This window comes from Manis javanica, chromosome 6 (assembly GCF_040802235.1).
Source record: "Manis javanica isolate MJ-LG chromosome 6, MJ_LKY, whole genome shotgun sequence".
Lineage (NCBI taxonomy): Eukaryota > Metazoa > Chordata > Mammalia > Pholidota > Manidae > Manis > Manis javanica.
This window is the reverse complement of record NC_133161.1, coordinates 143,592,083-143,609,140: the sequence shown is the minus strand read 5'-3', so window position 1 is coordinate 143,609,140 and position 17,058 is coordinate 143,592,083. Positions and strand designations below refer to the sequence as shown.

Sequence of the window (17,058 nt, the reverse complement as noted above, 5' to 3'; positions counted from 1 at the left end):
GGTTAGGGCTCACCAAATGAATTTTGGTGGCCGGGGAGGGGTTGGGGCACAAACATCAGTAAATAACAGAAGCAAACTGTTTGTATTTGAAATATCCTGGTTTGGATACAGCAGAGTGGTATTTTTTTAAAAATCCTATCTTGCTCATATTCAGGTTCTCATATCTATAAAAAAGAAAAGTTTTTGTTTCATTTTTATTCCCATAATTAATTCTGCTTTCTTCTTCAGTCTTGGAAAGGGCATTCTACAACATGAACCTTCTGTGTCCTCATAAATCATTCACTCTTGAAATCTGACTTCTGAACACTTACTATCTGGAAGGTGAATCAAAATATCCTACTTGACAAATCTGTGAACTTTCAGTTGTCACCTTCCCTCTGAGCCATTGGCAATACTGATGTCCTCTCTTTGGTTTCTATAATAATGCATTAACCTGTTTTTTTATCCTTGTAATTGTTTTCTCTTTTCTTCACTTGATTGCTCTGCCCTTCTTACAAATAGGCGTGACCCACGTTTCTGTCCCTGGTCTGTCTCCCTATTTCCAGTCCTACAGTTTTCATGGTGCGATGCTTTCACTCTGACTATCCTTCAAATTCCCAGTGACCAATCTGAAAATCAGCATTGTTCCCTATGGCTAGAAAATCTTCCCCTTGATTTCCTCGACTCTTTAAACGGCGCTGTCATTCCATTCCCCTGGTCTTATTAATTACCTTTGACTTCTCCCTTTCCCTTGTCATTTGTAGTCGACTACTTGCCAGGTCGCATTGATGCCACATCCCATTGTTTTTCATTCCTCGCTTGTTGGTTCCGTCCCCGTTGCTTTGTTCAGCTGTTCATCATGTTAAAGGACTATTTTAATAGACTCGCAGCTGTCTTTCACTTCTGTTTCACATTGATTCACTTCCTTTTCTCCATTGTCCTATATAATTCTGTCAGATTAACGTTACTAAAGATTTGGTCATTCACTTGCTAGGAAAGTACAAATAGTCATCAATATATGCTGTAATTTTTTTCCAGTTTATCATTATACGTTAATCTACATGATTTACCTAAAGGTACCAAACTCTCCTCCGAATGTTCATTTCCCAAATATGCTTGATATTCTTTCTTGGCTCATGTCATCCCCTTCATCTAGAATGGTTTACCTCCTGTAATTCCCTGTTAGAATCCTCCCCCGGCCTTCAAGTCCAGTTTAAATGCTGCTTCCTGCACAGGGCTTTCCTAGATTTGCCTAGCCTCTGTTGTCAGAACTTTGACATCCTGCATTGTATTGGGTTATTTTTATTTATATTCATCTTTGCATCTCCCATGAATGCCTGACGCCCTGGAGGCACTCATTAAGTGAGTTTTAAATGAGTGATTGTTGAAATTGGGATGAAGTGTTTTAGTAAAGAGAATTGATGGAATAAAAATGTTGACTCATCTTCATTGGATTTTTCTTGTCTTCTGATAAATTTTAATGTAGAAGAAAATATAACTTAGAAAACAGGCTTATTGCTGTTAATTGTCTAAAAGAATGAAATCAGCATAGTTAGAACTTAAGGCTCCTCTTGTTGGCAGCTTTGTGCCTTTAGAATCAAAAAGCTTCTTAATCCAAGGATTATCTGAGGTCTTACTCATAAAACATGTAAGTCTGGCAGCAGTTTAAAAATGAGCTGTTTTTACAAGGTTGCACATCGTCTTTCTCCACACCCTTTCCTGAAGCTAAATTCTTAAGAGGTGAGACTTAGAAAAGTTTGGTCATGTAGTAAAATCAAAGGTAAAGAAAGACTGATGTGCCTTCACTCAAGTAAATGCAGAGAGGAAGGTTCAGCATTTTCCTTACGGTTTAACACTCCGCTTTCATTGACTTGCTGCTGGCACTGTAGTTGTTGCCTTTCCCCAGGAATGTGTTGCAGTGACACCTGAGAGGACTTCCTCACCGTTTTCACAGTACCTTTTTATGACTTCTCCTCCCCACTCCAAAGCATTACAAAGACCTAATTTTTTTCACTTTCAAAATGTAATCATTGGTAATTACCTTCTGAGTACGATCTTGTTATATTGGTTCAAGTACCACATTTTTAGGAACAGAAAAATGTCCTTTGTTATAGAGAAAATTTAGGAAAGTATAGTACAACATAACTTTAATAGAACATCTCTACTTCGCTGATGATATGGAGTGTATCTATTATCAGCTTCCAGGTGGACTATCATAAATAAGCCTTAAAGGACAGGAAATAAAGACAAAAATTTATTTGTAACTAGAGGAGTTATTTTAGGGTAGATAGGAAATCAAATTATTTTAGTTACAATTTAGCCAAGGCAGAAGATTTATGTCCTTATAGAACTATTATGTAGTTTTCAGGGCTATCATTTTACTTTTCCTTAAAAAGTGATGAAGTATGATTTGAAATTTTTTTTGTGTAAAATAAATTCAAATTTACTTAGTCAATATCCATTGAGTATTCTGTTTCAGGCACTATGGTAACGGATAGGGATACCATAGAAGACCTGCTTTCTAAAACTTCACAGTCTAGTACAAAAGAAAGAATTGTAATACATTATGGTAAGTACAAGAATGGAGATATACACTTGTTTACCAATATTCCATATACATTTTAAAAATAGTTATGAACAACATCTTCATATGGCACTAAGAACAATAAGAATGAAGAAATATTGCTGTGACTAAGTGTCAAGCTTTATCATTATCAAATTTTAAACTTTATCATTTCTTATCTGTTGAACACTCTACCTGTCTTCATACCAAGTGCTTGGGTAAAGCTCTTATTAAAGAGATTTTACAACCTTATAAAAACTCATGGTCAGAGTTAAACACACTTGTGTGGTAATTACAACTAATGAACACTATACAAGACAATAAGGGATTTAGGAAATGAGGAAAATCAAACCATGGACTATATGTATTTGTAAAAAACAGAAAAAGTACAATGATGGAAGGTTTTTGTGGGTTTTTTTTAAATGAAATTTGAAAATGGCTGTTTTGGAGATAGAACTCCACTTTTATCTTTCCCTTCTTTTATCACATGCATGACCTGTTATCCGTACCATACTCTCGTTCTTACTCTTAGTGAGACGGCCTTGTATCCCCATTTGTTTTTCTATTGTCCTTTCACCCAGATTTTAAGTCCTTTGAGAGCAAAGATGTCTAGGTGTTTTGTATTTCTCCCAACACCTACAGATTGCAGTGTCAAATAACATGTGCTCAGTACAAATTTGCTAAAACAAAGAAGTATTTGGTTTTTTTTTTGTCAAAAAGAACGTTTCAAAGATATGATTACTTCATCATTATTGGTGATTTCAGTGTCAAGGGTGGAATTCATCCTCTCGTGGGTTAAAATGACTTTTGGTCTACAGCAAGTAGAACATTACTTTCAAGAGAAAAGGAAAACATTGTTTGGTTTTTGAGTGGGAAGGACAATGATAGATCTAACCATCTGAGTATTTCTGAATTTTGAATGGTGTGACAAGACTAGTTTTCAGTAAATTATGACCCCAAATCTAAAGTTTATGCAGATGGCACAGATTTAAAGAACAGAATAATACTAATTTGAATTCTATAGATTCTGAATTGGCTGTATATGTGAAGTATGTTTTCCATTTTATTGGTCTAGTAATTTTTATATGTTAAAATACATCAAATTTCACATCAGCAGATAGAATAAGAATAATAAACAGACAATGTGGGGTTGGGGAGACGTGAACAGGATGCACACACAGCTCTTTGTCGTTTTCCTCTCTGTCCTTTGTTGCTTGTCCACTCCTCTTGAAGCAGAATTGAAAGGGAAAGTTATCAGGCTGAACAGTTTTGAACTGGAGAAAACATATTGCAGTATTCTGAGGTAATCCTGATAAATTTACTCAACCCTTAACAGTCTGTTGGGACCCTAGGACATTTGCTAAAATTGACTGTGTGTGGTGGTATTTTTTTCTCTCTCTCTTTGATCACCTCCTTTTCTGGGCTTCCATCCATCTCTAGAGTCCTCTTCTATTCCAATTTTCACTACTTCATTAGCAATTTCTAAAAATTTCCTCTCTGTCAGAACATAAGACAGGTACCAAGATAAGACTGTAAACAAGATAGAGACCCTGAACTCTTAGAGCATGTAATCCGATGAGAGGATAAAAACAAATGTGAGTCAATTATGAGCAATACGGGTACTATGAGAGTACGTAGAGAGTGCGGCAGGAATCCTTAAGGGGGTACCTAGCCCAGTCTGGGTATGTAGGAAAAACATGCAGGAGGAAGATTCGTTCTTGAGGTCTTCTTGGCTGTCTCTCATCTTCTGAAGTTACCTGTCACAGGGAGCCCTGCCTTGTAAAATTTCCCTTCTTTCTTTCCTTCCTCGTCCAAAATTAATATGCTAATTTGTTAATACAAAACAAAACTTAGACAAAGACATAAACAAGGATTCATACTTTTAAGGACTATTTGCATTAGTGATAAGAGTTCGTTAACACAAAAGTGTTTTGAATTGATGGTGTGGATAGATGAGCAATATATTTCTGAGCAGGAAAATCCAAGGCAGCCTACCCCAGTCATAATAAAATCAGTCAGCACTGAGCTAAGTACTTCATGTACATTATATTCAAGTGAAGTGCATTAGCACAGCGCTCTCACCCCTTACTACTCCTCTCCTTCATTTTTTACAAGCACCCTGTTCTTTACAGAGGCCTGAGAAAATGTTGTTTAAGAAGCCCAGGGGCTTAGCACAGCAAGCACCAATATTAGAAACTTAATTCCCTGCTTTTCAGCTCTTGGGAGATGGGTGGGAGAATTGGGAGGGATGGATATATTATGAAAAACATCTTTTCAGTGTTGCAGTTGTCTTGATTTTTATTCTAAAGCCAATGTCTAATTTATTTTGGAATTTCAAATAACTGTAAAGGAGGTTATTAGATGTCTATTTTCTGAAAACAAGCATGGATTTTAAAGGATTCTTATAAATCGTTGCCTTTTATTTTGAGGTTCTCTGAGTCTTATATTTATTATACTGTGTACTAGAAATTTATAAAGAATGCCTTTTCCCTTGATTTTATGTGTTTATGCTCTTCTATTTATAGTTTTTCCTAATTACTTGAAAGAAACAACATTAAGCAAAAGAAGAAAGTAAAGTTATGGTGGGTTAACATTCTGCTCCCGTTACCATTCACTGTTCTGTGGGAGTAGTGAATATGTGAACCCAGGTGCTGTTCAGTTGGTTATCTCTAGAATTGAGAGTTAACAATTTTTTTAAATGTTGAAAATCAATGTTCTTGAGGTACAATTTACATGAAATAAGATGCATTTGTTTTAAGTGTACATTTCAATAACTTCTGACAAATGGATATACTCACATAACCATTACCTTAGTTGAGATATGAAACCTTGCCATCACCTCGCAGAATTCCTTCATGTCCCATTGCGGTCATCCTCACCCCTTCTCTGCACCCGACCCCTAGGCAACCACTGGTCTGTTTGTTATCACTGTAGTTTAGTTTCACTTGTTCCCTACAGGAGTCATACAGTATGTACTGTACTCTCTTTTGTAGCAGCCTTCTTTTGCTTAGCATGTTTTTATGATAAATCCATGTTTGTTGCATGTATGAATAATTCCTTCTTTAAAATAGGTAAGTAGTATTTTATTATAATAGGTATGCCACAGTTTGTTCATCCATTCATCTGTTGGTGGGCATTTGAGTTGTTTCTGTTTGGACTGTTAGGAACGAAACTACTGTGAACATTTGTGTACTAGTCTTTTTGTGGACATGAGTTTTCATTTCTCTTGGGAATGAAATGGCTGGGTCATATGTAAATGTATGCTTGTCTTTGTAATAAATTCCCAAACTGTTTTCCAAAATGTTTGTACCATTTTAACTCCCACCACCACATATGAGAGTTCTAGTTGCTCCACATCCATGTTAACACTTGGTATTATCTTTTTATTTTTAGCCATTTTAGTTAGTGTGTAGTGGTAGCTCACTGTGGTTTTAACTTGCATTTTCCTGGTGACTGCAGATGTGGAACACCTTTGCATGTGCTTATTGGCCATTGGTGTCTCTTTCTTTGTGACATGTTTATTTAGATTTTTTGTGCCTTTTAAAATGTGTCTTCCATTACTGAATTGTAGAGTTTATTAAAAATATAATTTGTTTACAAGTCTTCTATCAGATGTTTATATTGTGAATATTGTCTCCTACTCTGTGGCTTTTTTTTTTTCATTTTCTTATCAGTCTTCAGGAGAACAGATATTTTAAATTTCGAGTCCAGTTTACCATTTTTTTTGTTTATGGTTAATGCATTTTGCATCCTACCCAATGGTCTTGAAGATTTTCTCCTGTGTTTTCTTATGAAAAGTTTTAGCTGTTTTATTTAGGTCCAATATTTGCTCTAATCTTTGTGTAGAGTTATGACTTAAGGTTCTAGGTTTGTGTTTTCCATACTGGGATCCAGTTATTCTAGTGTTTCATCTGTAGCAGCAAGAAATATATATGCATACACACACATACATATTTATACATATACATTAATATGCAGCCTTTAACATATCCTTTGTTTGTAAGTCAAACTTACTGAAAAGGTCATCGCTCTTTGTATAAAAATCTTTGTTTTGAAGAAGTTTATATTTTCTAATCATCATTATACTTGTGCTCTTTTACATGTTTTATATATTGAACTTTAGTGAAATACTTAGATTCTGCAAAGCTCAAAGTATTAAATCTTTGCCTGACACAGAGCTCAGGACCTTCAGATCTAGATCTCTGATAAACAGCCCTGGGTACTAATCAGGGTTTTAGTGTGGGGCACCCTGATCCTTTGGCTGTGGCCCCCCTTCTCTCCCCTTGCCCTGACAATGTTTGTTCACTGTTTAACTGGAAGGAAAACAAACTCTCCTGTAGGCATCAGGTAAGTATATGAAAGAAAAAGAAGTGGTTTAGCTTACAAATTCTTTATCTTTTCTGCTTTTTTGTCCTTTCTCTGTATTTTTTCTGTGAGCCAAGGTCTTTCTTCCCTTTGAACTTTTTCTCTTTCCCTTTCGGCAGAAAAGCTGCAGGCGCTCTGCAAGCACCTCCTTTCTTTGTGTAGTCTGTTTTTCTGAGTATATATTCCTGAGAGTGAGATTGGACTTCTCTACAGTTTACCGTGGAATGCTCCTCACCTAATATCCCAAAACATTTCATTTTCTTGGGTTTAAACACTAATTAGAGCACCAAAAACCCAGGGTAGTGGGGGAGGATTTTCTGTTACAAATAAACAGTATAAATGTGAATGGGCTTTCCTTCTAAGTGTCTCCTCTCTAATACTTTCTTTTCCAGTTCGCCATAGCTGTTTGTAATCTTGGAACAATTCTATTCTGCCTGTCTAGTGAGAAATCAACATATATGACTCTTTGCGATGTTCTTGTTTGTTTTCTCTATGAGGATTACTGCTCTTATTTTTTATACGGGTTTCATGTCTACCTTGTATTTCTCCAGATAGAATACAGTTCATTACTGATATATAACTGTCTTTTTCTCTGTTTTCTTTCTTTCTCTCTTTACCCTGTGGTTCTTGTGCAGGTCTTGTGCAACGTTGTGTGATCATCCAGAAAGATGACAATGGATTTGGGCTGACGGTCAGTGGGGACAATCCAGTCTTCGTGCAGTCTGTCAAAGAAGGCAAGGCATTTTTAAAAACGGTCTTGTCACTTGGGAACAAACAGATTAAGAATAGAAATGCTTGAATAATGTGTCTTGTCCAGAAGGAATTAATCACAGGCAGTGTAGGTCATATGGACTATTGTGTTAGATCTGTCTTTAGTGTCATAGTTATAGGCATGAATTGACCCCAGTTAATTTGATTTGCTTTGTACTTTATAGAAATAATACAGTTCTTACATAGTTTTAGAAATCATAGACTCCTTGATCATGATACTTTATGCATTATCACTTACAGAAGTTTGTGGAATTATATTTCTTCATGCCACCAGAGACATTTGATAGAGACAGATTGAAGAGATGGTTATTTGCTCAAAAATATCCATTCTTTTCCCAAAAGGATGATAGTAATAACTTCTACTGCTGTTACTATATTTTGAATACTTCATTTATGTGGGGTGCTATAATTTGAGGTAGGTGTATTTTCTGCCCAAAAAGGTGATATTTACAGGTGATATTTAGGCTTAGAGTAAAAAAGCATAATGTCATTCAGTGGTCACACAACTAGTGAGTGGCAGAGGCAGGATTTGAACCTGAATCTGTTTGACTTTACAGCCCATGTTTTTAATCACTTTTTTACACTGCCTCTCTTTCAGGAAGATTATCAGTGAGTGGAAATGAATTCTATTTTAAGTTATTAATTTCTCTTATAGATGGAGCAGCCATGCGGGCTGGAGTACAGACAGGTGATCGAATCATCAAGGTAAGGAGAAGACTATTATGGAATTTATGGTAGATTAAAAAACAGCATGTATTAGCCATATTTTGATTTTTTTCTCTTTGATTTTTATAAAAGACGGACCATTATGTATGATAGATTTCTTGACAATTAAACTTGTTTTATTTATTTTAAAATGAATATTACTCTTTAGGCAATTAGGGCATAATACAAAGCTTGAGTAATAGAGTCATATATGTTCTTGGATAGGAGAGTAACTCACTTTTGTAGAAGTAATGTCGCTCCAAATTAATCTGTTTGGAGGAGATTCTCATAAAATATCATAGTAAAGTTGGGGAGGCGTGTTGTTACTTGTCAAACTGATGATTATTCCAAATGAACTGTATAAAGGTATAATAATGGTTCAAGAAAAAAGTGTGTCATGTATATGGGTATGTGAGATGGTATGGATTAATTTAAAGCAATTGACTCTAGTCTAGAATAGACCTATCAGTGGAACACAGTGGAAAGTGAGAAACAGGCCTTGAATTCTGATCATTAGGGAAAGAATGGATTAGTCAGTAATTACTCCTAAGACAGTTGTTAATTTGAATACTTAAAGTCAAATTAGTATACAGGAAAAGGCACCATGAACATATTTACAAAGAACTATCGGGAAAAAAATTTTGAAACACACTACACAGGATAGTATCCTTAATTGGAAAGAAAACTTTTAAGTTATTAAGAAAAAGAGTAGACTAATAGAAAAATGGGCAAAGAATTTTATCAATTTTTTATTGATTTATTTATTGAAAATGAAGTTAGCAATTTATTTTATTAAAGAATGTTATCAATTTGAGGAAGTCAGTTCCCTAAAGTAATTGAAATAAATAATATATTAATGAAGATATGTCTAACCTAGTGGATAATAAAGAAGTACAAATTAAAATGATAGATGTAAATATATTTGGTGTCAGAAATTTTAAAGAATGATAATATACATTTGACATACTTGGTATATGGTAAAATGGCTACTCTCATCAGCTTGCTGTAGTATAAATTAGGTAAAATCTCTTTGGATGGAAATTTGTAAATATGTATCAAAAGTTACATACTTTAAAAAAGTACAAAACCTCTGTCCAACAATTTTGCTTTTATCTAGGGAAATATGTGTATAAATGTGTACAGGGAAATTGATTTCTACTTTATTGTACTGAAAACTTGTAAACAGTCTAAATGTGCATAACTGAGGGCTAGAGAAATAAATTACATTTCACCTGCAACTTTTAAAAGAAATGGATTAGATCTATGTGTACCTATACTGAAAGATATCTACAATACAATAAAAAGGCATTTGCAGAAAAAAAAGGCAGTTATAATGTATATGTATATGTGTCTTGTGAATCTGGTGTGTGTAAGCTGAGTTATTGTCTCAAAGATTAAAATCTTGGTTAATGGTGATCATCTCTGGTGGGTGTGGTAGGTATACTTTTACTTTTATTTTAAACACCTATACATTTAAACTTGTAAAAGTTACTATTGCATCAGAAAAAATCATGTTAGATCCACTTTTGATATCTTTACCCTAATTTGTTTGATTTAGTGGAGTAACATTTGGATAACATTTCCTACATTTAGCCTATCTGAAAATTAGTTTTCTTTATAAAGATTAGGCCATGATTGGAAAACTAAAAGTAAATTTGAGTATTATTGTGGAAATGTTGCATATTTTTTCATCTTTTTAAAAATGTACTATGATGTTTGACAAATCAGTTAATTTGTAATTAAGAGCAAAGAGATCCTTTCTGTTTACAAGAGTCCTTCACTGGGAAGGATTTGTAAGTCTGTTGCATGGTATGTTTGTTATTTTTCGTGGTGAACAGGTTATAATGTCCCTTAAACCAAGTTCTTGATTTGTGCTCAAGTTCCATTTTGTTGCTGAGTAGTTGTTATGGAATAGTGATAAAAGTGAGTATTGAATCAAACATATACATATTCTAATATAGCCCTGTGTACTATTATTAGTCATGTATAATAATTCCTGAAGTCAGCTTACCCATTGTCTCAGTGGACTGTTATCTGACAGACAATATTTTCACTTTCTTACAGGTGAATGGAACTCTGGTGACTCATTCAAATCATTTGGAAGTGGTAAAGTTAATCAAATGTAAGTGAATGTTATTCTCAGTCTTGTTTCCTGAAACCCTTAAAGCAAAGATCAGCAAACATTTTCTGTAATGAGCCAGATAGTAAATATTTTAGGCTTTGTGGGCTTTATGCCTGCACATGACGCTCTCATTGTAGTGGGAAAGCAGCCATAGACAGTATGTAAATGAACGGGTGTGACTGTGTTTCAATAAAACTTCATTTGCCAAAACAATCTGTGGGCTGGATTTAGCCCCTTTACTGGAGTTTGCTGACCTCTGCATTAAAATAAAGTCTGAGATGAAAATTCTTAACTTCCAAATTACTGTCTTCTTTCCACTTCTCTATGTTGTTGGTTATAATATCCTTGTCATTCTGGGTAATACTGAAAGCATATATTTGAAAGAAATGCATGAGTCACTTGAGAGGGAAGAGAAACTAGAAGCAATGGCCTGGATGAACTGAAATGAAACCTTAAATATCATCTAGTATAATCACATTCCCTCAGATAAGTAAATGATTAAATAATTCAAGGTGGTGATCTCTTGGAAATCTCCAGGGTCAAGAATTTCTGATCTTCTGCATCAGATGGTTCCACAGTAAAGTAGACTGCAATAAGAGATAGTTGTTTATGGCGAAGCAAGAACACATTTCATTTAATGCTATTTCTTGTCATTGAGGACATCTTTAGAGTAAATTTAGTAAACTGAATTCCTTCTTGGCCTTCTTATTGTTTATGTAAAGCAAGCCATGAATTTTCTGATGAATTTACCTTTTCATCAGAGCACCAGTGCTCTAAATTGTCACTTGATCATAGTGATGAACTTTAGTACATTGTAAAAAGAAATGCAGTGATCAAATTAGATCTTCATACTTGAATACATTTGATTACTTATTTAATGAGGTTGTGATTTATGCATTTTTGTATGCTACCTAAATATGATGGTTTAGGATAATAAATATATGCTTGACAACTAACTATTGCAGAGTATTAAAAGTAAGATTATTTCTTTAGCTTCCTGGGTTATATATTTTACTCATTCCAATATAAGTATTTTTTACTTAAAAAATTAAATCCTAGGACTGTAGCAGTAGATTCTAATAAGGAGAACCTAGCTAAACACTTAAAGAAGCACTCTGAGTATCCAGAACAGCTATAAATTTGAAATGCCTGGTGCCTGTGTGCTGTACTTGCAGCAGAGCTCTCTCGTGTCCTACTCTACAGTGCGTATTCTTGACATGATGAAAGTGACCTCAAATCAAAGTAGTTTAAAAACAGCTAAAGAAGAAAAGGAAGAACTAAGAAGCTGTTGGGGGCAAACACATGGGATAAGTAAATCCGATGTAATAGATGACTTTTTGACAGAGAGAATTAAGACTGAAAAACCTTAAAAAGTACATATACTTAAAGTTTTTGTGGCATATTTTTTGTCATACTCATTTTTTAAAGTTAACTTAAATTTCATCGTTATATTCCAGAAAATTAGTTAAACCCTACCTTATTAGTACCATCTTAAAGTACGATGGTTTTTTAAATTTACATTTAAGGAATTAATTGAACAATGTCATTAGTAGATGGTTGATACTAACTCATTCGAAAAAAAATTCTTGGGGTTATTAATTTTGGTTGCTTTTAAGTAGTATCTAGTCTTACGAGTAATGATGTACTCTCTGAAAACGGCATTGTTGTTTTAGATTTTTAGGGGAGTCATGAAAGAGAGATGACAAAGGGGATTCTTTCCCCTATGCAGAGTGGTTAGCAGGTGGTGAAACTTCCTCACAGAACTGGATCTGTTAAAGCTCCCACTTCTTAATGAACTACTGTAAAAAGTTTTTGAAAATGTTATTTTCCCTTTCTTCCCCTTTATTCCATCTCCCCACCCCAAGCTGGTTCCTATGTAGCTCTCACTGTTCAGGGACGCCCACCCGGGTCGCCCCAGCTTCCACTTGCCGATTCTGAAGTAGAGTCATCAGTCACTGGACATATGTCTCCCATCATGACATCCCCTCATTCACCTGGAGCATCTGGGAATATGGAGAGAATTACTAGTCCTGTGCTCATGGGGGTAAGAGTGGGCAAACTTCTTTGTAAATGTTCAGTTATATGATGCCTTTGCTTTATATTAAGAGTTTGAAAGTATTGAGCTGATAAACAGATAAGTTCAAGATTCTAGAAAATAACTTCCTATTATGAATAACTTGGAATGATTACAGAGTATTGGAATAGCATATTTGATTCAACAAATGTTTAACACCTACCATCTCCAAAACAGGGTGCCACCACAAAAATATAATTAAGACACCCTCTGTTCAAGGTCATTAGTTATCTTAGAATATATACCTTAAGAGGACAGGAGCGTTTTTGTTTGTTTGTTTCTTTTGTTTATTGTTATGTTCCCAGTGCTTAAAATATTGCTCAGCATATAGCAGGTGTTAAATAAACCTTTGTTGTTTGAGAATGAATCAGAGTTCAAGTAAATAAAAAGGCAGAATGTAGACATTGTGAGGGGGAAATTATTAAGTCATGAGATGATTCAAAGGAGGAAGAAAGCGCATCCAGTTGTGATGAGGAAGGACTTTATGGAAAGTTGTTCTTTGAACTGGCCCTTGAAAAAAACAGGTAACAAGTGGTGGCAATGGGGAGGAAGATAGCCCAACCACAGGAAGGAGAATAAGCAGCTCAGGATCCAAGAAAGCACCAAGAATTTTTGGGAAGTAGGCAGGACTCTTGTCTGGGTGGTGGCAGTTAAGGATTTATGTAGTGGGCCCACTACATAAAAAACTAAAAGTATTTTGAAAAACCACAACTACCAGGCTAATTTACATGTAACTGGATAGGCGGTAAGACTCTATTAAACAGATTTTGAGCCAGAAAGGGAAATGATTATAACAGGATTTTAAGAAGACTAATTCGATAAAATGTTATATGCTTGTGAAATAAGGAGAGATGGTAGGAGATGAGTTCCAGAGCTGTTTCATATTTCAGGTGGGAGGTCCTGGGAATCTGGTCCCTGCATTAGGATCGATAGTAAAGATCCAAGGGAGGGAACGTGTATCAATCTTACACTGAGGGCAACTTTGTTGCTCCAGGTAATAACAATATTTAGCGTTTTCTTGAACCAAGTTTGGTAAAAGTGAAACAGAAGGGCTGAAATTTCCTGTAACCTTTTATCCTCAAGTGGCATGTTGAAGAACTTGTCCTTATAACTGCTGTTTGTTTCTTTAGCTTCTCTTTCACTATATTGGTTCTTTTTTGTTTCTTTATCTTTTTCTAGGAAGAAAACAATGTGGTTCATAACCAGAAAGTAGAAATTCTGAGAAAAATGTTACAGAAAGAGCAGGAACGGCTACAGGTACTAAACTAGAAATGGGGTTGTTCGGAGGCCAGTAAGAACGTGAGTGGGTAGTCGAATTGGCATAGATCATAATCACAGTCACGCAGTATTGTAATATCGGTGCCATCAGCTGTTGTATTAAGAATGGAAGGGACTTTTTCTATGTTTTCTTGACATATATAATTAATTCTCAGAATATTTCTATGACTTTTCAGTTACTGCAGGAAGATTACAACCGCACACCTGCCCAAAGATTGCTGAAAGAGATCCAGGAGGCCAGGAAGCACATTCCCCAGCTGCGAGAGCAGTTGTCCAGAGCCACGGGCTCCCCCCAGGTAGCCGCGCTGCCGGCCGGGCCTCGCGCAGGAGGGGTTCCTTCTGGGAGTGTGCTAGAGAACGCTGCAGTCGTGCTTCTAGCCTAGGCCAACAGGATGTCCTGTATAGGAGGTTACAAAAATAATGCCTGACTAAAGGAGACGTAGGCTTCTGCTTGTTTTCTTGTCATGATATGTTTGTTTGTTCCATAGTAATTTAAGAAAGAATTGAGTGCGCTTGCTTTGATGTGACAAACTACTAAAATGTATTTCAATACATGTATTTACATTTTTGAGGTTCATTCTGCCATTTTGAAACAACATGGCAGTTAATGTTTTTAAGTGGGGACATAAGATTTCATAAAGCATTGTGCTTTACAAAGTAAGAAAATGCCTGTGCTAAACACATAGATAAGCATTTTCCTATTTAATCAGTACAATAACCCTCTGAGATTAGATACTGCTGTAGTTTTCTCCATTTAACATAAACACTTAGAGAAACTCAGAGGGATTAAATAATCTATCTGAGGTCATGTAGTTTAAAGCGATAGAATGGAATTTTAACTCAGTCTGTTGAATTCAAAAGCACATTCATATTCTTAATGACTATTTTTATTGAAACTTTAAGGTAGATCACAGTAGAATTTGCTATATAGGTATAAGTTACAGAGCTGATGGTCTCATTAGAAATAATAGCTCAGCATTTACATGTCACCCAGATTTATATTCTAAAATGTTCATATTTGGGATATGAAAAGCTCCTTATGCCTCATCTTAAAGTAAAATGGACATGTTGCCTGTGCCATTTAAAATGAGACAAAGCTGATGATTTGTTACTCTTCCTGAGTTCAGGCTGTAAGTAAAAATCACATATTCATAAAACTAAAAAGATTCTTTGAAGCCATCCAGTCTAATCTCATTTTAAAGTTAAAAAATAATGCTGTGGTTGAGAAAATCAGGGCCTAAGCTGTTTAGATGACTTACACAAGGCCAACACAGTCTAGGGTCTCCTGACTTAATGGCTTAATGTACTTTCCATTAGATTTAATCCTATTAGCTATATGAAGTTTTGAGTATTATGCTTCAGTAATGTTGACAGTTTTATGTTATTATTACAGCAAAAACAACATTCTTACTCTGTTCAAGCAATAAAAATGTGGTCTGTGATCTAAAAGCTTGTAATTATGTTATTATATTGTGTCCCAGAGCTGGCAAATTACTGAAATTCTGAAGTGTTGGAAGGCAGCTAACCAGAGGTTATAGTGTAATAATCTTTAGTAATGGGCAGGAAGTGAAAATTATATAATTTAACAAACTATTTTATCTTGTAGTTCTATTTGGAACTCTTTGCTAGAGTTATCTATTTGTTGTCTTTGCTAAAATATCACTTTCCCTGCTTTTAAAGTTATGTCATTTTAGAACCACAGAATTAGTAGTTAATATTTATGTTTTTAACTTTTAGAACTTTAGGCATCCTTGGTCACACCAAACTGGCCGATTTTTAACAGTCTCCATGTAGATTACAGTGTGACTCTATTTCTTTATATGGTCAAAAATGAAAATATTCTTTTTAATGTGCTTGTGTATGTGTTTAAACTGTTTTAGGATGGAGCTGTAGTTACATCCTCCAAGCCTTTAGGTGACGCACTAGCAGTTGGTGAGGTAGAAGCAGATCCTGGTGATGGACTAGGCCGAATTGACTACAGCAGTGGAGATGCTTCTCGGCCCAGTAGTGACAATGCAGATGTAAGTGTTCTATGTCTTTATCTTCTTGAATTCTTCTTTACAGCTCATTTCTAGATTTGATTTTAAGTTACATGAATGAGAGGCGTTCTCTTATTACTTTTTACCACTGCTCTCTTTAATATAGCAATTTAATGAGCAGAGATGCTGGACACTGTTGTATATGAGCTTTTAATTCCGGAGTTCACTTTTTTCCTTGGACACACATTGCCAAATGTTTCTTTTGAGGACATGGAATTTCCCAGCAGTCATCTTGTTTGTGGGTAGAGAAGTTAATGCTAGTGCTTTCTTACTGAACTGAGAGGCCAACTTGATATTTTTAAGAGCATGTTAATATTCCATTTGTGGTCAAAGTGACTCAGTCTTGAATCATGGAGCACTTTGCCATTACAAAGAGGAAAAGCTGTAGTCCTATTAGACTTCAGTTAATAGCTCCTGTTTAGTAAAACTTTTTTGATTAACCCAGAAAATTGCCAGATAAACATGGGTATTTCTTAAGATGATAAGAAAATATTTGAAGTTGAATGTGATGTAGCACCATAGTCATATGAATATTTAAAATCTAAGTTCAGTTACTTACTCAGCAATACTTTATAAGTGATATACAATAATAGAAATGATGACTTATAAATAAATCACTCTCTAAAAAAGTGATAAGGAAAGAAGTCGTCAGTATTTTTAAAACTAGATCATGAAATCAGTTTAGTGGGTTGGCATCAGCATTAAATTAAAAAAAGAGTAGACTAGGAAATAAGAGTGTTTTGCATGTAAAAGAGGTAAGTGTTACTTCTTGTGACTTTTGTGTACACATGTGTATCCATGTGTGCATGTATGTGTGTGTGCGTGCATGCGTGCTGATTAACAATGTAAAATTTCTCTTATTGAAGGTTGTGGTTAAAAAAAAATTTTAAGTCTTTGGTCTAAGCCATCATTCAGGCTACCTTTTGAGGCTTAAGCCCAATGACTCAGTTTCTCATGCAAGGAAAATTTGAGGATTTCTTTTTTTTACAGATGGTGATTGGAGTCTTAGGATAGGATAGACTAAAGGTTTTAATGAAAAATTTCCATTTTGACTCAAGAAAAAAATTAAAATAGCTAACATTCATTGGGCATACATACTGTATGCTGCAATAGGTATAATATTACACTCCTTATCTTAATTAATTCTCAAAACATTATAAAG

General features: G+C 35.0%; 1 protein-coding gene across 3 annotated transcripts in view; it reads left to right on the top strand.

Annotated features, from left to right (window-relative positions):
• Positions 1–17,058, top strand: part of ARHGEF12 (Rho guanine nucleotide exchange factor 12) — a 138,137-nt gene that overhangs the window by 76,350 nt on the left and 44,729 nt on the right. For all 3 annotated transcript variants that reach the window (XM_073239597.1, XM_036992668.2, XM_036992667.2), the window contains 7 exons: positions 7,543–7,641; positions 8,334–8,383; positions 10,448–10,505; positions 12,371–12,549; positions 13,759–13,836; positions 14,034–14,153; positions 15,738–15,878. In XM_073239597.1, the coding sequence (XP_073095698.1) occupies positions 8,345–8,383; positions 10,448–10,505; positions 12,371–12,549; positions 13,759–13,836; positions 14,034–14,153; positions 15,738–15,878 (615 nt within the window). In that variant the 5' untranslated portion in view covers positions 7,543–7,641; positions 8,334–8,344. The remainder of the gene's footprint in view (positions 1–7,542; positions 7,642–8,333; positions 8,384–10,447; positions 10,506–12,370; positions 12,550–13,758; positions 13,837–14,033; positions 14,154–15,737; positions 15,879–17,058) is intronic.